At 40.9% G+C, this 27,984-nt stretch overlaps 1 protein-coding gene across 1 annotated transcript; it reads right to left on the bottom strand.

Annotated features, from left to right (window-relative positions):
• Window positions 1-218: 218 nt before the first annotated feature.
• ETF1 (eukaryotic translation termination factor 1) lies at window positions 219-27,862 on the bottom strand. Its single transcript, XM_079701839.1, has 11 exons — window positions 27,726-27,862; window positions 27,461-27,564; window positions 8,756-8,931; window positions 8,239-8,378; window positions 5,275-5,413; window positions 4,756-4,946; window positions 3,789-3,918; window positions 3,094-3,249; window positions 2,620-2,684; window positions 1,663-1,810; window positions 219-1,380 (listed from the first exon to the last, which is right to left on the bottom strand). The coding sequence occupies exons 2-11, from the start codon at window positions 27,544-27,546 to the stop codon at window positions 1,298-1,300; spliced, it is 1,314 nt and encodes a 437-aa protein (XP_079557965.1). The 5' UTR covers window positions 27,547-27,564; window positions 27,726-27,862; the 3' UTR covers window positions 219-1,297.
• Window positions 27,863-27,984: the final 122 nt, after the last annotated feature.

Below are 27,984 nucleotides of genomic sequence, written 5' to 3'. Positions count from 1 at the left end.
CCTCAGGCACGCCATGACCTTGCATGTCAGCTGGGGTCAAGTCCGATTTACAGCCCAGCTGTGAAGCATAAGCTTCAGGTTTTCAGGCCCACTTTTGGACCAACGTGGTTAAGTCCTTGGTGCCAGAAGCTGTGTCCCATCCCTTCCCACCCCTGCCCTTCCCACCCTCCTCCCATAATTTCTCCTATGAGAGGTGCTTGTAAGTCCCATATTTGAAACAGATGCTTCAACCCCACCAGGAGGTCAGGGGTTTACAATTACATGCACAGTCATACATGTCTTGTCTGTTGTTCCTGTGAAAACCTTGCAGTTCATTTTTAAAATATCAAAACATTCACATAATCTCATGCCATCCAACACAAGGAAAACATGACCACCTCCCTTTTGCCAAGGACAGACCCAAGCAAAATAAAATGTTCTTTAAATTTCTTTGCTTCCACTTAAATTGCATGTTTTATTTCTCCCAATCCCAGCAATAGCACAGAAGCCCCATCATATCCATCCCAAACTGGTTTCTAGTATGCAAGATTATGCAAACCCTTGTCAAAGCAATTGATGCTAAGGGCTCCCAAACCCCGGGCACAAATGCGCCTGCAAAACAGATGGAAGGAAACAGAGCACTAGCCCAAATGCTCCATGTGTCAGTTTATCTTTGCAATGCAATCTGCATCCTTGAAACCCACAGTCTGGAGGGGAGGGGTAGTGTGAGGGAGTGAAGTTGAAACTGCCTCCTATTAGCTCACCCTTTCAACATTAAACAGAGACCAAGAGAGAAATGGTTCCAACATTTCACCACATATATTTCTTCTTATGCAGTCTAAGCTGAGAATGCCATGTAAATGGGTCACTGCGAAATGCAGCAATTTAATTTTTCTCCAATCAAAATAAGAAACAAACCAGTATGATCTCATTTCTATTAACTTTTGAAGGTTTACAGCAGTTAAAGTATTTTGCTTCTATGTATGAAGGTTAAAAAAATCTTTTTTTTTCATAAAATACAAGAGCAACCAATTTCACCATCAAGTAAAAGTAAAAACTGGGATTCTTTTTTAAATTAGTCCAAAGTGGCATTTAGGAACTTAGTTGTAGGCTGCTGCGCTGACACCATGACAAACCAAAGTGTAGGGTTGGGTCTGGTTTTTGTTTCGGTTTTCTTTTCAATATCCAATGCTCATGGACTAAGTTCTGGAAATGTTCCAATTGTAAGGCAGGGATCTGTTTGGATTCCACCACGGGTATGCTCCTTGGGTTGGATGCTGGAGGGTGAGGCACGTTTTGCCGGACCCATGTCGACTACCTAGTAGTCATCAAGGTCAAAAAATTCATCATCTCCTCCTTGGTATTCCATTCCCTGGAAATCTACTCGGTACCGCAAGATACCTGGGGAAACAAACAAACAGTCAATAGCTGTGGTTCACAGAACTGGGGGATGGGGAGCATGTTCACTCTATTAAGGGAAGCCCAATCCCCTTGCAGAATTACAGAAAGCAAAGAGATGATAAAAAGTGGTCCCAACCAAGGAACCTGCAGCCATGTGCTGCCTCAATCCCCTGCCTCAGTGGATGATGACACACCTCACCTGAAGTTAACGTTATTTTGGGATAGCCAGGAAAAGGCTGTGGCCTGAGACCCTGGCTATTAGTTTTCTGATTTGCTACTCACCTCCAATTCCACCAAATCCTTTCACAAACTGGGATCCTTCTTGTGACTTATCTGTGACAATTTCCAATGTAGCTCCAAATTTTTTATAGTTGTTAGCAAACCACTCCAGCAGGGGCATGCTCTCAATCAGCTCATGTTCTTGTCCTGTCTGCAGGGGCAGCCACGAGATACAGAAACAATGGGATTAGGATATATCAAGACAGGAACGCTTGCTCCCTTGCCTGCCAACATTCTCCTTGTCCCTGTCATTATATCTATGTGTGTGAAACTGTAAGTGAATTACAGTTTCTGGTGAAATAATTGCAACAGCACAAAAATTCTGATTACTTCAAACAACATTCCAACCCAGGCTCTAGCCTCAATAATGAAATGTTAACACACACTTGGCAGTTTTTCAGCTTATGGTTCCTCCTGTTGTCTCTAGAAGTCAGGCTGTTATAAAGTGTCTCTAGGCAGCACTCATTCAACAGCCAAGAAGAGACACGCCAGAACTGCTTTTTGAAGCAGCCTTGTAAAAACCAAAGTCCTTCAACTCAGAACTTGAAGAAGCTACCAATTAAAAGGGACCTGTGCTGAGCAGGTAACACTTGAAGCTGTGGTGATGCAGTTAGGCCAAACCTGTAGAAGCTGCTTTAGTAGAAGAGCTGGTAAAGTAAATGAAGAAAGCAGCACAGATTTCGAAGTGCAGGAGAGGAACTATTTAATTAATCTTCCTCTCAAACATTTTTCAAGTATGAGAATGTTTTCTTTAAAAATAAGGAACCAGGGTAACCATGACCTGGCCTCCTTCTTTGGAATCAGATCAGTATGTGGCATACAGGAGCTGACCACCTCCCAGTACTCCCCACTGCCAGCAAGAATGAGGTTTGGTTTTCCAAGGCTGATGCTACTCTGTGCTGCCAGGGCTCTAACATGGATTTATGTTTCCTTGTGTGTATCACCAAACCAATCACATACCTCTTTGTCTGTAAAATGAGATTTATCCTTCTCTTGTTCTGGAGTTAGGTAGAGAATTTTCTCCTCTGCAGCATTGGGGAAAAAAGAATGTGTTAACCTGCTTCTCATATACTAAGAGGTTTAAGTTCCATGAGATGAATCAGGTTAGATGAAAGAGCTCCTGAACTCATTCTAGCAACCTTCTTTTCATAAGAACATTAGTCAGCATGCAATGAATGAATGTCTACCAGGTACACTGCTCCTATCATAAGGAAACACCAAAGATATTTAAGATATAGCCCTTGTCCTCAAAAAATTTAACAGCCTTAGGTAGACATTTATCAGTTCAATTGGATACAGACTGAAAGACTGGGGAACACGGTATAGATCTGCCTTTTGATTGCTCCTGATATCAGCCACCTTTCCCAAATCTCCCTCCCAGGCTTCCTGAATACACAGGTCAGTAGTAGTCATCTTATTTTCTAATTCTCATACCTTCTGTGCCTTGGCAATGAAGAACATATCTCATTATATCCAGATTTTCATAGACTATTAGAATCTCTACAGCTCCCATTTCTAAAGCCTTTAGTGTATCTTCAACTCCAAAACAGTACTTGCCCGTGTCCTGGCTGATTTCATCAAAGTATCGCCCTGTGGTTAGGGACAGGTCATTAAGAACATATATTAAGGTTTCTTTTGTAGATACAGACCTTCTTACTCAAAATCAGGAAGAGAAAAAAGTCAACTTAAAAATGAGTAAGTGCCAAATGTCAGTGAAAAATCACACTGCTAGTTGAGGCTCCAGAAAATGACTCTGAAGAGGTAACAGTTGGGACAAATACACAATCATTTGGAAATGTGTGTCAAATTAGAAACACAGCCAAACAATGGCCCCATTAATTTTTAATTTGAGCTCTCTATTCATCACTCTATTACAAAGGATAATTAATATGGGAAATCTAACTGAAGTTTGGTTCCTATTGCCAAAAACAGTAAAAACAGTAGAAAAACAAACATTTATTAGACTTAACAACTAAAGAAAGATTAATGATTCCACTGAGGAGGACTTAAATTAAAATGCTAAATCTTCCTTTTACCTTTTCAGTGTTTTGTTTCATACATATAATCATATACATACACATATACATACAAAAACATTTCACAGTAAGTAAGTTGCATTTCACTGATACCTATTAACTTCTTCTCTTGAATGAACTTCACGTTGGAGAGGACTTCAGTAGATAACTCAATAGCTTGGTTGAATCCATTTTCACCACCATAAGATATATCAACTAATTTTAAAACTTTTGATTGCAACCTCTGACACAATTAAAAAAAATTTAAAAAGCACATCATTAGTACTTCAAAACACCCTTACCAAGACCCATTACCTTTTAATGGCATGCAAAACTAGCAACATGATCAGTGAAGCCTCAAGAGGAGGGGAAAGAGCCCAATTTACTCATGAATAGGTCTCACTGAAGAACACTGCCAGGATAAACTTCCTTAGCCAATGATATCACACATTCTATCAGACCTATAAAAGCCTAACTCATTAAACACAAACAAAGTATCTTGTGAAGGAAAGGAGGAACTATTGGTTCCTGCTATGTAAGGTGGTAGAGTATATAAGACAGCTTCTTCAGTGAGCCTTCTACTGTAATGCTACTACCCCACACCAGAAGAATACCTTGGGAATGTGTTATGGCCAGCCCAAGTCATAAACCAATAGAGCTTTCTGGATTAAACGCTTTAGGCTTAATCAGCTCTGTCATATTGCTGAGAGGTTCACTGCTTTACTTACCTCCAAGAATAAGTCAGAAAAAGACAGGAAAAACCAGTCCTAGTTTCTTTGAAATCAAACTCCATTTTAAAGCCAATTATGGCAACCCACTAAAACCAGGGGCCAACATAGGGTCCAGAAAGATACTATCCCAAAAATGGCTGATTTCAAAAGAAAAAAAGCCCAGAAAGACATGGGGGAATATCTCCTAATATTCCTAATAATACACATGGAATTCTGTCCACTCAGAGCTAGGTTTTTAACACAGAATTTTTCACTGTAAAAGTAAAAAAGATGTGCATGTCCCGGCACTCAGAGAACTCAACTACTTTCACCTAGAAACTTACATAAAGGAGCATCTACTTCTCACTTACCTGATCAAACATATCAGATTGACTTAGTTCAGTTTTAAAGTCAGCTGATCCAGCTAAAACAAGACCAGCCACATTCACTTTGTCCCCAGAAATAAACAGCTGCACAGCAGTCTCAGCTACTTTCCGAACATAGTTATGTCGCTTTTCCATTCTTAAACGGGCAAAACGCAAGGCTGACTGACCTCCTCTACCTTTGACAAAGAAAAGTGGTGAGAGAAAAAGTCAATTATTAAAAAGTACAAGATACCTTGCTAATTAAAAAGTAACTATATAATCATGCTATTCCCCAAGGAAAGGAGAAAGAGGAAATCACTATTCCCTTAACTTAAATGTTTGGTATAAGCTATTACTGGCTTTCACAGAGTGACCATTAATTCTCTAGTCAAAAGAGCCCCAAGCACCAATGAGTCATTGCATGATGCTTCTCCCATCATCTGGATTTACTTTCCCCTATTATACAATTTGCTTCTTTAATGTCAGACACAAAGCAAAGGTGCTCATGTTCTCTTCCTAGATTACCATGTTTCTTTGGGAGATCCACGGTGAATTTGTGCAGAACTTCTCTTGTATTTCCTTGGAGTGTGCCAAAAAGTGCACCACTACCATCTATTACAATGAAGCCAAACTTGCTATCATCTGAAAGTAGTGCTGTAAGAGCCTGAAAAGCAAACACAGGTACCACACAATAAACCTCAAAGCTCTGCTAAAGTCAAGACAAAAATCCAAAAGGACATATGCAAGCCCTCTCCACTCACTTGTATGAGTACTACAGAAAAACCATTTCATGAAGTAATTTATAGACTTCAGCTATAAATATGTAACTCATATGGACAAATTTGAACCAGATGCAGGAGAAAACCAACAATATCAATGTGAAGCCTTTTTATAAAGCTGACCTAGGCACAGGAATGCAAAACTAATACAGAGTTACAGGGCTCAAATTCTTCCTAGGTCCTTGATTTTAGACTGATGATGGTCTAGGGAACATAACGTTCAAATTCAAAGTCTAACCTCCAAAAGTTGACTCTCTGTTACCATTAATAACCCCAGCATTAATAGGCGGTATTCACTATGGCAAATAAGAGTATCTTGTAAATCAACTCTAGAGTAGTACTCACTGAGTACAAAACCCAGAAACAGTCTATAAAAAGATCTAATTTTTAAATGTTTCATTTAACTATGTCTTGAGTATCATTAATGATATCAGGACCTAAAACTCAATTTTATATTGAAGGTACTACAGGTAATAATTCTGAATTTTTAGGGGGAAAATCCTCCTTCTGGGTTAGCATTATATCATTGTATTTCTGCCTCCTGAAAGAGAAAATATTTAAATAGTCCTCGGACCCATATAGATGGGCAAGACTTTACATGATGGAGTTTAAATTCTATAGACTTGGTGGATGACTAATTACTAGGTGGCAGCCTCTTTAGCACTAAGAAATTATTACCCATACCATTTAACTGAGGAAGAAAATAGCTCCTTCAGGAATTGACTGGAAAGCAGATTAATCACTAAGAATCACCCTTTTACCAAAGCACGCCTGATAATTAGCATTAAGACATGAATATTGGGCTTCCCTGGTGGCGCAGTGGTTAAGAATCTGCCTGCCAATGCAGGGGAACACGGATTCGAGCCCTGGTCTGGGAAGATCCCACATGCTGCGGAGCAACTAAGCCCGTGTGACACAACTACTGAGCCTGCGAGCCACAAATACTGAGCCCACGTGCCACAACTACTGAAGCCTGCGCACCTAGAGCCCGTGCTCCACAACAAGAGAAGCCACTGCAATGAGAAGCTTGCACACCGCAACGAAGAGGAGCCCCCGCTCGCTGCAACTAGAGAAATGAAAGCCTGCACACAGCAATGAAGACCCAACGCAGCCAAAAATAAATTTATAAAACAAAGCAATACAAAACAAAAATAAAACAAAACGAAGTGTTGGCGGATATTAAAAAAAAAAAGACATGAATATTGCCCACGTTAAAAATTTTGCCTTATCCCAATAACCTCTGATAAGCAGCTTGATTAATTTAGGTTTTTAACAAGCCTGCTCATCAGGGAATAGACTTATCCCTCATAAGAATGTATAAATATCCCAATTAAACACATAAGTTGTTCAGTATGCCACATTCGTATGTAGTTATTGACATACACGTTAAAGCCAAAATAAATAAAGCTAGCACGATGAAATGGTGTCTTGGAAGAGGAGTTAAGGTTTAGAAAAACCTTAAGGTTTTTAAACCTTAAAGTTTTTAACCTTAAAGTTAAGGTTTAGAAGCTAACTTAATAAGTAAGCTAAAACTAGGTAACATGAGTACCAGGTACTATTTAAATCAACAAGATTTAAAATCTGCTTTCATCAAACCAGGCAACAGTTAAGTGGGAGAGGGTGGCAAAGAACTTCTCCAATGAAGCTTTTGCCAGAAGGAGGCTGTGATAGCCAAGAGAAAATCAGTCTCCACCATCTATGCAACCGCTCAAGATCTGACTGGAACTGAACTTCCTGTCAAGTTAGCAAAATCATCCATTGTAAACTGTGTCGACAAATGTCAGTTCTAATTCCACTGTAGAGGTTTCCCCCTAGGTTGATGAAAGGCAAGAGACTGAACTAGGAGCCAGCTGTGAATTCCTGATTGTTCTACTGTTGACTGATTTAGGTCACTCTAATGAGGTTTCCTTTCCACCCTTAATGTTCATCATATTATGGCAGCTCTGTCACTCAAAAGTTTTATGGGGGGGGAAAAAAAGCTCTTATGGACCTGCTAATAAAGATTTTACAATTTGTGAGCTGAAAACTAAGCGAGAAATGTAGGCAAGTATCATGGATACATAGGGAGACATGGAGATCAGGTAACCAATTATTCCTTTACTTCTAATTAGTTCTTCAAACCCAGAGTAGCACTTTCCTCAAACATGCTGAATGATATCATTCAGTGCCATAATAATTTAAAAAAAAAAAAAAAAAAGCCAGCCTTGTAAAATGGCACAATTAAAACAGACTGGCAATTCCTGAAATGGTTAAACAGTTACCATATGACCCAGAAATTCCACTCCTAGGTATATACCTGCCCCCAATGAAAACATATGGACATACAAAAACTTGTACATGTATGGTCAAAGCACTATTATTCATAACAAACAATAGAAACAACATATTCATTAAATGATGTTAAGTAAGTAAAATGTGGCAAATATTATTTGGTAATAAAAAGGAATGAAGCGCAATACATGCCACAACATGGATGAATCTTGAAAACGTGCTAAGTGAAAGAAGCTAGGCACAAAAGGCCACCCATTCTATCATTCCATTTATATTGAAATGCCCAGCGCAAGTAAATCCACAGAGATAGAAAATAGATTAGGGTAGGCTAGAGCTGAGAGATCTTGGGGTGTGGGGGTAGGGAGGGAGGACTGGGAATGACTGCTAATGAGTATGGGGTTTCTTTCGGGGTAATGAAAATATTCGATGAACTTCTTACCTCTGTATGGAATTTGTTGTCACACAAATACAATGAAGTATTAATTGGTTTGAAAGGTTCAAAGTCAATGTTGACTTTCTTTTCTTTTCCTTCTTCTGTTACAATTGTACCACAGTAAACAACCAGGCCATTTGGAGGTACTGCAAAGAACACAAACAATTTCTCTACTTATATCCACACCTAATTTTCCTCAATTAATAGAAAATGTTCCCACAGCCTGTTGTTCCTGCCCCTCATAATTTAAATAAAGTGGAAATATCTGTAAATCTCTCAGGCAGATTTCTCTCCCTAATTTTTAAACTTGAGATGTTTTAAAAAGGAGGATTTATTATTTTAAGTACAGTGAATACTACTTAACTTCCAAAAAGTAACTTGGGGAAAAAAAAGACCAAAGAGACAATGCTTATGGCTGGGTGAAGAAAACACTAGTGACCGAAAGCATCATGGCAGGATCGAAGTGGAAAATACAACCAAGACAAACAAAGCAGAGGAGATAAATGATCAAGCTCCAGATTACCTTTGTTATAAAGTTTGAGTCTTTGTTGTACAGATGTAATGGCTCCCAGGACTGAAAGGCGGTTTACTCGTGACTTAATGTTAGATGCAGTTCCAAACTCATCTGCTAACATTTTTGCCACTCGTGAAATCTGATCTTTGGGAGGAATGATCAATGATATCATGCTTGTGCCATTGCTGTCGAAGAAAGCATAGCATTAGAGGTTTAAGTACCATATAAGTAAAGAGTTATCATTAATAAAGGGAGTTAAAAGTGAGACGCCCCTAAATTAGTAGAAATAAATCACTCTCAAGGTGACCATGAAGGTAGGGGCTATGCCACTGTAATCAAAGTGTACCCAGAGCTAGGAATTGTGTTCAGAATACAGTAGGTGCTCCAAAAACAAACATATGTAGAACAATGGAACAGAATTGAGAGCCCAGAAATAAACCCACACACACCTACAGTCAATCTTTGACAAAGAGGCAAGAATATACAACGGAGAAAAGACAGTCTCTTCAGCAAGCGGTGTTGGGAAAGCTGGGCAGCCGCCTGTAAATCAGTGAAGTTATAACACCCCCGCACACCATACACAAAAATAAACTCAAGATGCTTAAAGACTCAAATACAAGACATGACACCATAGAGCTCCTAGAACATAAGACAAAACATTTTCAGACATAAATCATACCAGTGTTTTCTTAGGTCAGTCTCCCAAGGCAATAGAAATAAAAGCAAAAATAAACAAATGGGACCTAATCAAACTTGTAAACTTTTGCACAGCAAAGAAACCATAAACAAAACAAAAAGACAACCTACTGAATGCGAGAAAATATTTGCAAACGATGAGACTGACAAGGGCTTAATTTCCAAAGTATACAAACAGCTCATACAACTCAATAACAAAAAACAAACAACCTAATCAAAAAATGGGCAGAAGACCTAAATAGACATTTCATGAAAAGATGCTCAACATTGCTAATTATCAGAGAAACGCACATCAAAATTACAATGAGGTATCACCTCACAACAGTCAGAATGGCTATCATCAAAAAGTTTACAAATAACAAATAGTAGAAAGGGTGTAGAGAAAAGGGAACCCTCCCTACACTGTTGGTGGGAATGTAAAATGGTGCAGCCACTATGGAAAACAGTAATGGAGGTTCCTTAAAAAACTAAAAATATAACTACCATATGATCCAGCAATCTCACTCCTGGGCATATATCCAGAGAAAACTCGAAAATTTGAAACGATACATGCACCCCAATGTTCACAGCAGCACTATTTACAATAACCAAGACATGGAAGCAACCTAAATGTCCATCGACAGATGAATGGATAAAGATGTGGTAAACACACACACATACACGAATACTACTCAGCCATTAAAAAGAATGAAATAATGCTATCTGCAGCAAAATGGATGGACCTAGAGACTATCATACTAAGTGAAATCAGACAGAGACAAATACCATATGATATCACTTACATGTGGAATCTAAAAATATGACGCAAATGAACTTATTTACAAAACAGAAAGAGACTCACAGACATAAAGAACAAACTTATGGTTACCAAAGGAGAAAGCGGGTGGGGGAGGGATAAAGAGGGTGGGTGGAGGAGTTTGGGATTAGCAAATACAAACTAGTATATATAAAATAAACAACAAGGTCCCACTATATAGCACAGGCAACTATATTCAATATCCTGTAATAAAACCATAATGGAAAAGGATATGAAAATATGTATGTGTAACTGAATCTCTCTGCTGTACATCAGTTTGATTTACAATCAACTATACTTCAATTAAAAAAAAGAATATGGTAGGTGCTCAATTATTTGAATATTAGTTATGTAATATGTAAAGAAGTAACACACTTTAAGGGGTTCTTGGGAAACACCTCATTCCCCAAGGAATGAAGAGAGAAACTTTGATAAGGGTGTGACAACAGGCTGGAGTTTGACCTTGAGTCTATGGCAGAGGCTTGGAATCTGGTAGTTCTTCAGAGGATGATGCCATCATAGGATGGTGCAACAAGTCTTTCCAAAGTCTAGAAGAAATACCAATTTAATAGCCTGGTCCCTCCCTTTAAAATTCCTGGTGGTCCAGTGGTAAAGAATCCACCTTCCAGTGCAGGGGACATGGGTTCGATCCCTGGTCGGGGAACTAAGGCCCACATGCTGCAGTGCAACTAAGCTGCGCACCACAACTACTGAGCTCAGGCGCCTCAACGAGAGAGCTGGCGTGCTGCAAAACTACAGAGCCCACGCGGCACAACTAGAGAAAGAAAAAAAACCCACACGCCACAACAAGAGAGAAGCCCGTGAGCCACAAGCAAGAGCCCACACCGCAAAGATCCTGCATGCCGCAACTAAGACCCAACGCAGCCAAAAAAAAAATAAATACTAAAAATTAATAAAATTCCAGGCTCACCACGAAAATTTATAATCACTAATTTAGCACCGTAAGTATCCTTATGATGGGAAATGAGAGCCTTGGAATCACACAATGTCACACCCACACACACACACCTCTCTCTCTCTAAATAAATGTATCTCTAAATATATTTTACGTATTAATAACTTTTGAGTTTGATTAAAAAGAGCAATGCGGGCTTCCCTGGTGGCTCAGTGGTTGAGAGTCCGCCTGCCGATGCAGGGGACACGGGTTCGTACCCCAGTCCGGGAAGATCCCACATGCCGCGGAGCGGCTGCGCCTGTGAGCCATGGCCGCTGGGCCTGCGTGTCCGGAGCCTGTGCTCCGCAACGGGAGAGGCCACAACAGTGAGAGGCCCGTGTACCACAAAAAAAAAAAAAAAAAAAAGTAATTCACTGAAAGTCTGATCAACTCTGGGTACTCAAGCAAATTCAAGTTTCTACAACTAAAAACCAGGACTAAACCCTGACCTATAGAGGACATCCCAAAGGCCTTGTCACATGGGAGGTCCCTTATGAGCAGCCACCAGCCTCGCTCTTACCTTAATACTGATGCCAGCAACATATCTTTTTTACCTGGACATTCTCAAGATACTTACTAGCACCACCAGTTAAGAAATACCTCATTTGGGCTTCCCTGGTGGCGCAGTGGTTGAGAGTCTGCCTGCCAATGCAGGGGACACGGGTTCGTGCCCCGGTCTGGGAAGATCCCACATGCCACGGAGTGGCTAGGCCCGTGAGCCATGGCCTCTGAGCCTGCGCGTCCGGAGCCTGTGCTCCACAACGGGAGAGGCCACAACACTGAGAGGCCCGCGTACCGCAAAAAAAAAAAAAAAGAAATACCTCATTTCAATATTCCTAGTTCTCCTTGAAGCAAACATAAAACTACATTATCGGGCTTCCCTGGTGGCGCAGTGGTTAAAAATCCGCCTGCCAATGCAGGGGACACAGGTTGAGCCCTTGTCTGGGAAGATCCCTCATGCCATGGAGCAACTAAGCCCGTGTGCCACAACTACTGAGCCCACGCGCCTAGACCCCGTGCTCCACAATGAGAAGCCACCGCAATGAGAAGCCGGCACACCGTAAAAGAGTGCCCGCTCGCCACAGCTACAGAAAGCCCACACGCAGCAACGAAGACCCAATGCAGCCAAAAATAAAACAATTAAAACAATCCTATGATAAACCATAAAGAAAAGAGTATAAAAAAAAGAATGTATATATGTATAACTGATCACTTTGCTGTAAAGCAGAAATTAACACAACACTGTAAATCAACTATACTTCAATAAAAAAAATAAATAAATTGAGCCAATTTATGTTTTGAAGGCAAAAGCTGATGATACAAGCCAAAGCATATTAAGAAATGTGATTATCATTTTACAGACTGTTTCTACATGATACTTAATGAGTCTGTAGGAAAGTTACTTCCTGAGATTCTTATAGATCATGCCCCTAAAGGTTATGACAAGTTTAATCATTACAAGTACTAGTGTCATAATGAAATGGGTGGGGGTTTTCTTTAGATAAATTGGGAGGACTGCCAGAAACACCTAAACTTTCCCCTAATCACCAAGAGTGTGTTGTGTTATCTCACATATCCAGTGTCTGGTGGAAGCTGGCAAGAAAAAGAAATTAGAAAGATGGGTACAGTGTTAAGTCAAATGGGCTTATGTGCTAAGTGGCATAAAAAAGAAGGGAAGAGACAGTGAGGGGAACAACATCAAAAAGTAGAGAAAACCCCTAACATTAGCTTTGTAACTATAGGTATTTAAAATCTGGAAGTGTCTGGAAAGTATCTTTCTAGAGTAAAATTAACTTCACAAATGTGCACCTTGGTACCAGCATTGGAAAGGGATCTCATTTACACAAGACCCTGCCCTTTGAAAGTTTTCTCCTAGTGGTAAATTCCTCAAGTCCCTTAGTCAGACAAGTTTTCTGTAGAAGGAGACAAGCTGGCTATCAAGCTCTTCCACTATCAAAATGGTTGCTCTCAGATTGTCAGCTAATGTTCCGTCTCCGAAACCGGCACTGTTTCTGTTGGGGTATCTACTCCAAATCTAGAAGGCTGCTTCACAACCTTTGTGATACTTCCCCCAACGAACTACAAGTCAATTAATGACAGTACACGGTAAAGGATGGTGTGTGCTCTGCTGCCACCCCTTGGATAGGGGAGCAAATATTCTAGCCAAACCAGAGAATCAAACAAATTTATGATAAGCAGCTTTAGTTGTTACCACAAACACAAGGAAAATGATCATTAAAAAAAGCTGCTTCCAAGATACACTTCATGTAAGATAAAGCATATCGACACACCACACCTGACCCATAGTTTCTTCACCTATATAAATGTCTATCTAGTTCCATTATTTAAATCACCTAAAACTTCAAATACAGTACTGACAAACCAGACTGATTCGGAACAATCCCTTGCTCATGCACACACACATTTACACTAAGTCAGATGTATCGCTCTCATACAATTCTACCTGTGGCCATGTTCCAGTTTCTGAATTAGAAAAAGAATTCTCAAATGAAACAAACTGGTATCTTCTATTACAAAAAAAGAAAAATGATCTTTACAGTCAGTGAGTATGCTCTGGGTCCTATTTTTCAGCTATCAAATGTAACAAACTGCTTTACTTCCAATATTTATCTTGCTAGGTTCCTGAAGAGGAATTTCCAAAAAAACTTTTTGATAATTCCTTCTGGAGTTCTGCCAAATCTTATAGGCCAAAGAGGAGAAAAGGAGTTTATCTAGGAGGGGCTGGAAAAATTGGGCAAGTAAATTTAACTTCAAACTTGTTCCAGGTTGTAGGTGCCACCTGTATAATACGAAAATACACAAGGTAGGGAAAAAAGAAGACAGGTTAAGTTGCAATATGGGCTTCACTGGCTTCTATTTGTTTTCAGACGAACAATTCTCAGAAGAGCATATTTCTCTACCCTGGGGCTTTTGGAATCTTTAGGGACTAAGGGAGTTAGTTACTTCTCAAAAGAAGGGCTCAGTTTTAAAAAGCTCATGTGCTCTGAGTTACAGAATAGTTTCCTAGGAGATGGAACTAGCAAAGAGGCAGTAAGTAGGAAACGTAATGAGAAGGGGCTCCAAGGATAGCAGGGGTGAAGGCTCAGAGCTCAGGAAGCTAATGCGCACCAAACCCCAAAGGATGTAAAGTTTGAGGCTAAAAATGATGTTGGGATAAATTAACTGAGTGAACCCAAAATGCCTAAAGGAAATCCCTGAAGCAAGATAATCAGGTGGAGGACAAAGCAATGACCTTAAGATAAGCAGCTATTTACTTTCCACTGCAGATAGGTTAAGAAGATAAGCATCCATTAAGCAACTTCACTGTATAGCACCAGAGTTGGGCAACCTTGCACTCACATCCATTTAACATCCTAGAGAGGACAAAGTGGTAGAGATACCTAAGAACATAATCTTGTTATAGGATTCCACTTTAAAAAAATGGTTTGGAAGTATAGCTTGCCAAAAAATTTTGTTTGGTAGATTACTACCAAGTTGCTAAATCTGACACACTACTTGAAAGTTAGTCTTGGCTTCTTACTCATTTTGAATTTTGACTAATGTTTAAAAAAATTACCTTTCACTAGTTTCCCCTTGTGCCTCTCCCACCACCCAGGCTGGGGGAAACCTTAAGTTTTTGAATTCATCTGACACCTGACTGGGGATGAGGAAACAAGGATTATTTAAATGGATGGCTTTTACTTTAGAAATTTAAAGGCCACATTATAATCTCTGATGTTTTGTATGTTGGGTTTGATACAGCAAATTAAAGTTTTTCCAGGAATTCCCTGGCAGTCCAGTGGGAATTCCACTGGAATTTCCACTGCAGGGACCATGGGTTCGATCCCTGGTCAGGGAACTAAGATCCTGCACACTGCACTGCGTGGCCAAAAATAAATAAATAAATAAAATTTTTAAAAATTAAAAAGGAGGCTTCTGGTTTTAAAAAATAAATAAAAAAAAAAGTTTTTCCAGGAAAGCTTCCAAACAAAATAAATAATAGTCCTCCCCGCCCACCACCCCCAAGCCAATCTAAGTTGCTAGACCAGTTTGTGTAAACACCAAAATAAAACCAAGGAAGCTGAGTATTTCATTTTAAAGTAGAGCAAACAGTCCTAAGGGGAGAATGAGAAATAAAGCTCTCACTAAGGAGCTGCTGGCAGTGTATGCAAACTACGCCTTTGATTTTAATAGTTTTCATCCACTCCTCTGCTTTGTCACCATGTCCCTTTCCCAAGTCAAAAGGCTCTCATTCAAGAGCCAGTGAATTATGAGGTATACAGCAATGATTCACATGCAGGTTGTAAAAACTGAGCAAAATAAGACACAACATACAATGTGCCACGTAAGGCCTCTAGGGGCCTCTGTTCTCAGATCCCTTCTTGTTTCTCATCATTTTAGGGGCACTTTCCCTTTTCAAAGAAGAGTTCAGCAGTGCTTCCACCCAGAAGACTAACTTCTGAGAAATAAAACAGCTGGGAGACAGAAGGAAGTAGCTGTAAGTAGACTAAATACGGACAGTAAATAATACTAGACAAAACTCAGGAAGGAAGGGAATTTAAAGAAATAGCTTACAGCTTTCTGTTCCCTCATTCTCAAAGGTGACCGCTGAAAGGGAAGTTTCTCTCCCTAGAGTAGTACCACCAGTTACTTACCTAATCCAAGGTTTCATGATCCCTAAACACTATGGACAGGGAAACATAAGGTTCAGATTGTCAGGACTGAAAGGTCTCTAAAGAAGAAAACACAAGGTAAGCAGAGCAAAGCCTGGGCTGTGGGGTATATGTTTATGTAACTTTACGGCTCTCAGGGTTCCAGCCTTAGGATTCAAGAAGCCTGCTGATGCAGATGGTCATAAGAGTGACAAACAAAAAGAAAAATCTAGGTACTCTTTGACCTGTAAAGATCTCACCAGTGCTCATCATTAACAATGCTCAAGAACACTTTAGAAAGGTAGGTAGGAAGAAAATGTGGTACCCACAAGTTTGTCCACTGGCCAATTTGCATGAGAGCCGGCAGAACCCTTGGAGAGCTTTCTAAAAAAGCAAAACAAAAATGCTCAGGTACAAAAAGATCTCCCCTTCCTCTATATTCTGACTCAATAGCTCTTGAACAGGGAGAGTGAGGGTGATAGTGATTATGGGTTAAGAGAGTCTCAGTTCTCAAATGGATTGATTTAAACAGAATCAGGTAGATTTTAATGCATAACTAGGGTTAAGAATCACCGTGTCTGGGTTGCTTTCTATGCCTTTAAGCAGGACCTCTTAGCCAGCTCAAGTTGTGGAGATTCCATGACCTCACCCCTACCTAAAGAGAAACTCAGAGCCCAATTGCTGCAAGTAAGCTGCTGTCGTTTACCCTAGCAGTAACACAACTCCAGTGAATTGTGATGGCTCAGATGTGCCCAACATTTTCCAGCCAGAACCCTATCATCAAATCCCTGCCATCCATCTTATCACCCCTACATAATAGAACTACCTTCAGGTTAGGGCCGGGTCATTTTAGAGACTGCCTACTACACTGTTTAGTTGGGACTTAAGAGTATATGCCCCCCAAGAAGCTTTCATCTCGATGTTTGTCTAGGATATGCCTAGGATATGGATGGCCAAGGTTTCCCCTATCCCCTTTTCAAGCTCGCAAACCTCAACTTAAATCTCAGACACAGCGTTTCTTGGATTCACTAAGCTAGCTACATTATATGGATCACCAGCTGAAAATCAATCAGTTCCTCTCCAATTACTACTCCTTTTGTCATTTTATTCACCATGGTTTTATGTGGGTTTAATATGGGAACGTAGTAGGAGGGTGGTTATGAGCACAGGTTTCCAAATCAGATTTGGGTTCATGTCCTGTCCTATCGGCACAACCTAGGGCAAATTACACATAAATCCATTTGGGACTCAGTTTCTCCTTACTTCACAAGGTCATGAGGATTCTATAAGAGAATACATGTCAACTGCCTAGCATGGAAGCAGATAGATTGCTAAAATGGTAACTAGATGGAACTTGATAGCTTCTTGTGCCCTACCCCCCTGCCTTTAATAGTAAAAACCAGAATTAAGGGCACAGCACAGCTGGGCGGGGCAGGGTGAGGTGGGGAGCAACACTGTTAGGTGGTGCCGTAGTCTTCTTTGAATCTGAGTAAGTCCCAAAGAGGGAGATAATAGTTGACTTTGTGGTAGGTGGTAATCACCTTTATTGGGTTACAGGACCTGCCAAATCTTCCAACAGAACAAAAGAACCAAACCAAAACACAGTTCAAAACAATATGGTCAGAACACTAAAGCTGTTTTGTAATTTATCACAAGGGAGAAATACAGAAATTCATTTCCCTCTAAAACTTTAAATAGCTTAAGTGGCTTCATCTTACAGCTGTGGCATGGGTTAAATATTCTGATATAATTCAGAGACAGTCACTTCTATCTGGTTATCAGTCACTTCAAAGATCTGACCTGTTTTTTCTTCCACCAAGTAACAGTGAAACAACACTTACTTATTGAAAGCAGAACTCATTTCAGGACATAGTGGATACTCAAACATTTGAGAATGAATAAATGGTTAATTGCTAACATAAAAAAATAGGGTCTTCTCTATATAGTCTCTTCTAAGCGGACACCAGAGATTTATTTTAAACTACTAAATAAAATACCAATTAAAAGTTTGACAAGCTTTGGAGAGGAACTAACATGTGCTTAGAAATGACTAGTTGTCCCTGCTTTAGCTTAACTAAAATGCTCACACCATCCCATCAGTCTTTTACCACAACAAAACTAACACTTTCAGAATGCCTTCTTTTGCCACCTTTAATTGGTTCATCCTCACCTTGATGCCTGGCCCCCATATTACCTATGATGCAGGTAGGAGGTGGATGGGGCTGCTTTTTATAAAGAGCTTGTAGAATACCAAACTAAGGGAGGATTCTGTTACTGTTCAAAGAGGCTAGACAAAGTTACTAGAAATTGATTTTGTGCAACTGACCTCAGGGTTAGATGCCATTACCAGATGGGACAAGTACCAATATCTGAACATGCTGAGACATTAAAGCAGTCTCTATCCTAGAGGATACAGTAACTCAAGATGTCCCAATATTTTACAGAAAGTAAAGTTTACAGAAGGTTCATTTTATCCTCAAAGCACTAGGATTGCTGTCCTCCAAAACAAAAATGTATATATCTGGTGGAGTATTTTTTCTACAATTACAGGAATTTACTTTGTCATAAAAAGAAAACTAAAAACAAACAGATCGACCTAGTGGAATATTCCACCAGGGAGCAGCAGAAGCTGGAAAATTTCTCTAGCATTCTCACATCAGTGCAAAGCCAGGAGATATCAATCACAACCAACATTAGGGACTTACTAACAACCAGTGTTCTACACAGGACTGTATAAATGAGAAAGTCCACTTCTTATCTTTTCTGGCCACTATGCAAGTACTTTTCAAATAAAAGAAAAGCCACAGCCTTCCTGTTAATCTTCTTTCTAATACACAAATGTGCTTCTGGGGAAGGATTTAAAACTTAAGTTTTTTCCCTCACCAATGAGACTCATTAAAAACAAACATGTTCAGTACCCAAATTCTTCCTAGGGTAGATCTGCAAACAGCATGCCTCTTCCCTTTTATCTTTGCTCCTCGGTCTCCACAGATCTGCTCCCTCTAGTAAATTGAAGATCTCCTTGGACAAGAATCCTCCTTTCAGAAGAGAACAGATGTTTCTATTCAGCAAAAGAAATACTAATCAAAGAGCAAGGCAGTGTGGTACAATAGTTAGGATCAGAGGCTCTGGAATCAGGAAAGGGGGAACAGAATCTAGCACTGCCCCGTACTAGACTGTGATATTAGGCAAGCTACTTAATCTCTCTGTACTTCAAATTTCTTCATCCATGAAATAGCAGTAACAGCTTTTCTCACAGAACTGTTGTGAGGAGCCAAAATGTATGCTATTCAACCCATCTTCAGAAAACTAGTTTCATTATTTGATTAACCCTGTCTTTCCCGAGTAGCCTTCTTGCTTAAGTAGAGTCATAAAGGCCAGAAGATGCCAGAGAATGGGATAGCCAAATAGGAAGAAAACTTTTTTTCTTCTTCAGTAAAAAGCTAAAAATATCCAGAGGTATTAAGGAATTAATGTTTGGGGATCAGTACATTTTCAGTACTTGCAAACTAAAGTTTATTTAGGCTGAAAGGCAAACTGGTGTTGGGACTGTCAAAACTCTGTCAAGCCAACTTTACCAACAAGGCACATATATGCAAATACTCTGCACTATTTCAATACCCTGACAGCTCACCAACCATCGACCAACACAAAGCTTTTGAATCTAATTTTAGGCTAACTGGCTTTTAATCAAGAATGAATTTCAGTGACCATTTCAAAGTCTCAGATCAGTTACAGCTCCACTACATCCGTGTATCAAAGATACTGTATCAGCCAAATAATACCAATGCCCACAGTAACATTCTTTGAAACACTTGCCTTGCCTAGGAAATCTGCTCAAGTAGTTAAACAATCTGTCCGTTTTTGACAGTGCCCAACGCCTCATTCAAGACCCAAATCATCTGCTTACGCTACATCTCCTTCAACATGTACCACGTTATTCTGGGGCCAGAAATGGTTCATAGTATCACTCCAAGGTTGTGTGTCAGACCATTCTCATGGTATTACACACTGCTCCCCTAAATGTATAAATGTCCAACCTACAGCAGATGTTTGATGAAGCTTGTAAGCTGACTGGTTAATAGTAAAAAATACATTTATGGTTTTTGTTTTTCATATACTTAGATGTGAGTTCGGGGGAAAATCTAATTTACAAGGCCACAGACATGGCAAGAAAAAGACAATCTTTTGTTTTGACTAGGATCATTCTTCTAAAGGAGACCTTAAAGGATAAAACAAAAATGTGAAAACAGAAGAGTACAGGACCAGTACCCCCCAAGTTATCTACATGACAAGAAGGTGTTGTCAGGCACCTGAAAATGTCAAGTCCTCTGAACTGGGTAGAAAAGATGGTAATGAGTAAAGACAAAGTATACACTGGATGAAAGCTACGTGTCTCAAAATTGGTGTTAAAAAAGATATAAAACAACTTGAAGGTTAAAAAAAGGGCACAGCAAACATGTAAATACTTATAAGACACCTATTACATACAAATTAAGGAGATAAAAGAGAGACGGCTGGATTAAAGCACAGAAAGCTTGATCAATCTATCAATGTAAAAGAATCAAGTGTTTTTTTTTTTTTTTTTTTTTTGTGGTATGTGGGCCTCTCACTGTTGTGGCCTTTCCCGTTGCGGAGCACAGGCTCCGGACGCGCAGGCTCAGCGGCCATAGCTCACGGGCCCAGCCGCTCCGCGGCACGCGGGATCCTCCCAGACCGGGGCACGAACCCGCGTCCCCTGCATCGGCAGGCGGACTCTCAACCTCTGCGCCACCAGGGAAGCCCAAGAATCAAGTGTTTTTATCTTTGTATCCACAAGAATAATAATGAAATTATGGCTCTTAATCAAACTCAGTTATGTTTAGAAGTGAGAAAAAGAGCAATCATTGTTTATCTCAAATCACTTAGATTCAAAGACAAAGATACCTGTTCAGAAAAAGAAAAAAAAGGGAAATTTTCATTCCTGATAGGCAGTAAGCTAGGGTTCAAAGTATGTCCAGTGGCATAAGAGAAAGCTGTTATCAGAGGGAACTTCATCATGCTCTCTGAGGACAGCTGCCCCAAAGAGAAATCTCATAATTTCCAACTTGCTGGAAAGAAGAATCTTGAACCCCCTCTAAATCCTTTCTCCCCCCCACTAAAAGAGCAGGCTGCTGAAAAATTAAGAGACACCTATCGAATGTATTCTAGAAGAAGGTTCTATTTTGAGATCCCTGGAGAACAGGCTGGACTCAGAAAAAATTTCTGCTGCCCAAGTTCTCAGAGGGACAGTTCCAGCAGTAGGTCTAGGGAAAAGAGGCAGATTTCTCCTTCTGACTCTTTAAATAGGATCTAAAACCATTTAGCCCTGCTACAAAACCCACATTTTAAGTTTTCTCACAACCAAACATGTTCTGAAAGGTTTGCCACACTGAGCACACCCTCAACCCCAAGCTCAAAGAAAAAGGGCCCTCTGCTAAAGGGGTCCAACTGGTGTGTGTGTGGTTCGGGGGTGAGAAGGGGGGAACACTGGAGACCTACATTACATTCTGTCTTAAATGGTATTCTAATTAGGTACTCTTGCTTACCTAGGAATGTGTCCAGAGCAAGCCTTCCTTTCCTGGAAGGATAAGTGTATCTGCTGTTACAATGAGAAGTCTGTCAAGAGTTGAAATTCAAAGAAAGTAATTGTTCATTAGGTTCACAGTGCACGGAACACCATGCCAGAGTACAGCGGCAGTTAGGACTAGATCCGAGTTAAGGCAGGCAGCCTATGACACTTGGAATGGACTGAGGAACACCACCACACTCTGCTCTTATCTCCTCCTCTTCCCTTTACTACCTCTTTCTTGCTCTCTTCTCATGGCTCAGACCTGTTGGTGGCATCTGTATTTTGACCCCTTAGTGAGAAGACACCAAGACCTCTGTAGTTATTTGTTCTATACTCATCTCTTCTCAGGAAATTAAAAATATTCTAATTCCTGACTTTTCTCTAGTGGGGTCTTTTACCTGTCTGTTAACAATCAGAGACAGGAGGGGCAGGGGAAGCCAGAACACAGGATGAAAAAAGCCTTTTAAGAGCCTGTATATTCTGGTATTAGTATGAAAAACTACAAAGTATCACTCTAGTTACAGCCAGCTCTTTAAGGATATGGAGAACAAAAGTAAAAATAAAAGTACCCGAAATTTATCGCTTTGAGAACATTCCAAGTGTCATTTAGGTGAGTGTTGTACTAATCAACAATTTTCACTTGGGAAAGGTACCCAAACACATTTTAGATACTTTAATTTATTTGAACCATATAAACGATCTGTCTGTATTATTTGTCTTTAAAAAACCTATTCAACGATTTCATAAAATTACTAACTTCTAATTCAATATAATGTAAGGAATTTTGTGGAGATTTTGGTCTTTGTCCCCGGCCTTTAGCAAAGCTCTTAAATCCCTCAGAATTTCCTGAGATGGGAGTTTATGTTATTCATACGGAGTGCCAATGAAGTGACTTAGGGTGGGGCCCCTAGGCAGACTTAGGATGGAGCTCGTCACCAGAAAGATCAAGTTTTTTGAGGGCTGAACTTTCTGCTCTATCCACAGACCTATGGGAAGGGGAAGTTGCAGAGTAAGCTCTATAAAAAAAGTTCTTGAACAAGATTTAATGAACTTCTGGGTTGGTAAACCCAGGTGGCATACCCCAGTTTCACAAGGACAGAAGCTTCTGTACTCGGACACTTCCAGACCTTGCCCCATGTACCACTTCATCTGGCGGTTCGTCTATACCCTTTATAATATCCTTTGTAATAAACAGGTTAACATAAATAGTTTCCCTGAGATCTTTGGGCCATTCTAACAAATTACTGAACCCAAGGAGGGAGTCATAGGAACCCCCAAATTATAGCCTGTCTGAGAAGTAGGACTTGCTTTGGCATCACAACTGTGGGCAGTCTCATGGGAGTGACCCCGTTACCTAGTGGGATCCGACACTAACTCTGGGTAGTGTCAGAATCTAATTCAACTGTAGGAACGCTCAGTTGGTGTCCAGTGAGAATTGGAGAACTGCTTGGTGGGGAAAAAGACCACACATCTAGTATCAGAACTACTCAGAGTAGAGGAAAAAGATACTACCCCCACCAGTATATTTGGGGGCAGGAAAGACAGTCATGTAAAGCCAGGTAATTTATTTCCTTCAAAGTCAAGATATCTACAAGTTGTTTTTAACAAAAGCTTTAAAAATGCCCAAAGACCACAGAAGACTCAAATGAAGCTTAGAAACTGCGCTGATTTTCAAACATGGTTTATCTGACTGAGCCCTCATTATATATGAAATATATAAGATTCCCTGCCGAAGATAAGTGAAAAAATATTCTAATACTCACAGACACAATTTAGCCCAAATGAACCTTGTCTGTTCCTTGGTTACATTCACCACTGTCCTTGGTAATAACAGGCTCTGGTTATGATTTTATTACCTGAAAACTATAAAGCTTCCAACACAATTTCTGCGGCTACCTCTTGCTGACTCAGAAAACATTAGGAAAAAGCAACCTAAATTTCCCATCTGCCTTTCTCCTACATACCTTCACCTGGTTTAGTTCCTTATTCAGAATACCCACAGCCATGGTTTCCATCCACATGGTCCTAGTTCCAGTTGACTTATGTACACATTTATCCTCATTAAGCCAACTACAGAGAATACGCCAAGAGCAATCGTAAACCGGGAAGAGCTATCATTAACTTTAAGTGGGACTTATATATAGGAAAAGAATTAGCTGGTTATTTTGCTAGCATACACAGAAACCAACATTCTACCAGGATTATATGAAGCTAAATATGTATGTTCCACCCAACTTAAATTCAAGTTATATGTGTAACACACTTTTTAACTCAGAAAATTAAGTATGACAAAAAGACTACAAAAAGACTCCTAGCAAGTTCTCCATTTTAGTCATTTTGGCTCCTGTAAGTGGTCTTCCATAGCATAAAATAGTCTGTTATAGCTCAGATTACAATTTGAGTAAGTGTAGTCTTGCATTTTTTTTTAATGTAAAATATATCCATTGGGCAGTACAGCACATTGGTTCAAATCCTGGGCATTGCTTTATTCCAGAAAGTAAGATATTTAACCTCACAGCCTTAGTTTGCCTTTCCCACCAAATGGTGGCAATACTTCTGTGAGGGTTAAATGAAATAATGTATTGCTTAACACAGTGTCTATAACATGCTAAGTGCACAATAAATTATTGTGCTTAGAAACTTCACTCTGTTCAGATGTCCTTAATCAGTGAGTCCATTTTACAGGTGGTTCCCCTTTAAAGCTACATTACCTTGGGGTCATATATCAAGATAATCACATAGTGACTATCTCAATTTCAAAATTACTCTTATCCCAGCATACCTTAAGAACCAGGGTTAAAAAAAACACCAATCTGTAATTCTCATGCCCAGAATTGCTGGGGTGTGTGTGTGTGTGTGTGTGTGTGTTGTGGGGGGTGGTGGGGAAGAAATCTTCATTTCCAAAGCCATTCTAATAATCTGCCACTAAGTGCTATCTAGTGCTAATAACCATGCTGGAACACAACCTGTTTTCTCCTGAAACCCACAACTTGCCCCTTAAACACCAGCACAGATAGATTTATTGTGCTATCCAGTTTGTGCTTGAAGTCCATCATGCTTCTCCTAATAGTATTTTACCATTAGGCAAAGAAGGAAAAACATTTCTCACTGTACACTATGATAATCTAATGAGTCTAACACAACTCAACCATGATAATACAATCTTGCTATTCTCAAAAAGAAATTGGTATATACCAAGAACCGTTTGAGTCAAACAGAAGAAACTTGTGACTTCCTTCCTAATACCTAGAGATGACCAAGATTTTACATTTTCATGGGATCAAGATGTAACCAAATCCTGAATAAAAACAAAGTAGGCAAAAGCAGGACATGATTATGAACCACACTGTTTAGAGGACAGCTTAATCTTGTATAAAAACTACTACTTGGAAAAAAAGTTCTGCAAAGAGAACCTCATTTTTAGTATGTTTAAAGTTTACTGGACTTTGCTAATCAAAGGACTAAAGTCTTTGCTTTAAAGAGGAGCTTAAAAGTTTCAACTGGTTAGGTAACATGGGTAGGAACAAATTTAAGAATGAGCTTCCTTCATCAAGCAGTAAAGGGAATGCTGTTATTAAGTAAGCACTGTTATCTTCAGTGTCACTTCACTTGGACAAGAAGCAAATTATAGTTTGAATTAATATTTTAGACTTCCCCAGAGTATGTAATGTATTCAAATTCTAATGTGTGAACCTGCTTTCAAGTTAAAGTAACAAGAGGGACTAACCTGGTGGTGCAGTGGTTAAGACTCCACGCTCCCAATGCAGGGGGCTAGGGCTCAATCCCTGGTCAGGGAACTAGATCCCACATGCATGCCACAACTAAGGAGCCCACGTGCTGCAACTAAGACTGAGCGCAACCAAATAAATAAATAAATATTAAAGAAAAAAAATTAAAGTAATAAGAGAACAAACCCAAGGGGTACATCCAGCTTTAAACAACAGTAACAACAGCAAACTGTAAAAGCCATACTCAAGTGAAGGATTCAAGTAACATAACAGCAGGTGCTAGTGAAATAAAAGAACCCAGCTAATTCCTGGTAGTGCATCATAATGGGTCATGACCTATATTGCTCCTCCTGTACAGTATTCTCACACTTGGGGAATAATTATTCATTCTACCATGTAGCAGAGAATCTGTGTTCAAGTTCTGGTTAAGATTATTATCTAGGTCTGAATGTCGTATTAAATTCAAAGAAAAACAAACCTACGGAATGAAAAATAAGCTGCTACCTTCAATTCATATCAGAGAAAGTGAGCAAAAGCCCCAGTAACTGAAGAGGACTAAACTTTCAGAAGCTTCACCCCAAACAGAACTGTCACTAATTACTAGGAACAAAACACAATGGCAGAGACTTCCCTCGTGGCACAGTGGTTAAGAATCCGCCTGCCACTGCAGGGGACACGGGTTCGAGCCCTGGTCCGGGAAGATCCCACATGCTGCGGAGCAACAAAGCCTGTGCGCCACAGCTACTGAGCCTGCGCTCTAGAGCCCGAGAGCCACAACTACAGAGCCTGCGTGCTGCAACTACTGAAGTCCGCGCGCCTAGAGCCCGTGCTCCGCAACAAGAGAAGCCACCGCAATGAGAAGCCTGCGCACCACAATGAAGAGTAGCCCCCGCTCGCCACAACTAAAGAAAAGCCCACGTACAACAACGAAGACCCGATGCAGCCAAAGATAAATAAGTAAAAAATAAATAAATTTATAAACAAAACAACACAATGACAAAACTGTTAGCCCTGGGCCTTCAATGGAACTAAGCATACTTTATTTCATAAAGCAGTAACAACTATGAATCTGATGAATCCTATCACTGCAAATCTTCCAAGCAAGGACAAACCTGGGCTGGAAACCAGAATGTCCAATTCCTGTACTGAAAACAACTTTTAACATGGCCCAGGATAAGCCACTCTGCTCTTCTAAGAATGCTGAAGACGTAAAAATATGTCATGTCCAAACACTTTTTTCCCCCCACTTCCTGTAAGTAAAGAGTTTCCATGACTGGGAAAAAGAACAAAATAAAGTAATATAGTGAGAGAACAGGTATACCTCTGACACACCTTCCCCCAAAGAACAACTTTTTTTTTAATTAAAAAAGAGCACATAAAGTCAGTTTTAACCTAGTCTCCCCTTCCCAAAACGGACACACCTAATAGTTTCTTACCCAAATTTACAAAAAAACTCTCAAAGCCCACTTAATCCAGTTCTGAATTTCAACAAGCATTAATACTAATACATCAGCATCTCTACCCCAAGAGTTCCAGAGAGAGGCCAAAAGGGACCCTGTTGGTACAGTTCACATGAACGGCCCCATAACTGGGATTTCTCCTGTATATACAGATACACACCTGTCAACCAAAACCTCCCCCACTCCCCGACCCCGCACACATTTTCAGTTTAGAGGTGGGTCCTGTAACAGCCAACACCAGGAAGCTACGGAGTAATTAAAGGACTTGGAGGAAGTCATACTAGGAGAGTTGTAAGACCCAGAGAAATCAGAGGAAGTCAGAAAAAGGTTGTCCCTGACAACCCCTCCTTCCCGCCCCATCCAAACTTCACCCACCCGGGTCTCAGAAGCCCAGGAGGGGGAGGCCATTTTAATGAAGCTTGGCTGAGAAAAGTGAAGGAAGGAGAAGAGAGGAAATAGGGAAGGCGTTCGGAAAGCAAGGCTGGGCCCTTTCCCCCAGCAGCACCCGAGTTGGGTGGCAGCACCTGGAGCTCAAAACGGCAGGTTTTGGATTCAAGCGCCTGAAAGGGGTACAAAAGTAGCAGTAGCCTACCACGAGGGGGTTGAGTGGCCCGAGCCCCGGGAGCGGGACCCCTTAGCCCAAACAGGGGAAAGGGCCCCTTCTCGGACCAACCGCGCAGACCCTCGCCCCTAGGACTAGGGCTACTACCCAGAGGTCCAGAAGGCGGGAGTTGGCTAGTGCCCGGTTCTCCTCATCCGGCCATGCGGCGCGGGGGCGGCCATCCTGAGGGGTCCGGAAACCAAGAGGGCATGGGGGGGCCCAGACGCGGCGCTCACCCGCGGGCCGCCTCCAAGCTCTTAATGAGCTTTTTTATCTTCCATATCTCCACGTTCCTGTCGGCAGCACTGGGGTCGTCCGCCATCTTCTCGCCTCCTCCTCCCTAGAGCGGCCCGGCGGGGCCCGGAGACACCAAGACCACAGAGTTAGCGCCGCCGCTGGGGCAGAGCGGCCCCCTTCCTCGCCACCCCCGAGAGTCCCTCCTCTTCCCGCCCCGCGCGGCCCGCCGCGGTGGTCGCTGGCCTTTCCCTTCCCCTGGCTTACCTAAGGGCCCAGTCCTGGGCGGCAGCGGCTGCTCCTCCCCGGCGGCGGCTCCGCGGCGGCGGCTCTGACGTAGGACACCGGCTCCCTCTTTCCAGGCAGCTGCATGTGTTGCAATCCGCTCACATGGGGCCTGTGACATCACTTCCTCCGCCAGGGGCTGAGTGGAAGTCGGCAGGCGGAAGGGAGGGGGCTGGTGAGGAAGAGAGGAAGCTCTGCGCGCGCCGCGACTTTCCATTGGCTCTCTGGGCCGTGGCCTAGA

The sequence above is a fragment of the Hyperoodon ampullatus genome (genome assembly GCF_949752795.1).
Source record: "Hyperoodon ampullatus genome assembly, chromosome: 4".
NCBI classification, from domain to species: domain Eukaryota; kingdom Metazoa; phylum Chordata; class Mammalia; order Artiodactyla; family Ziphiidae; genus Hyperoodon; species Hyperoodon ampullatus.
The sequence above is the reverse complement of the archived record's forward strand: the minus strand, read 5'-3'. Positions and strand labels throughout refer to the sequence as shown.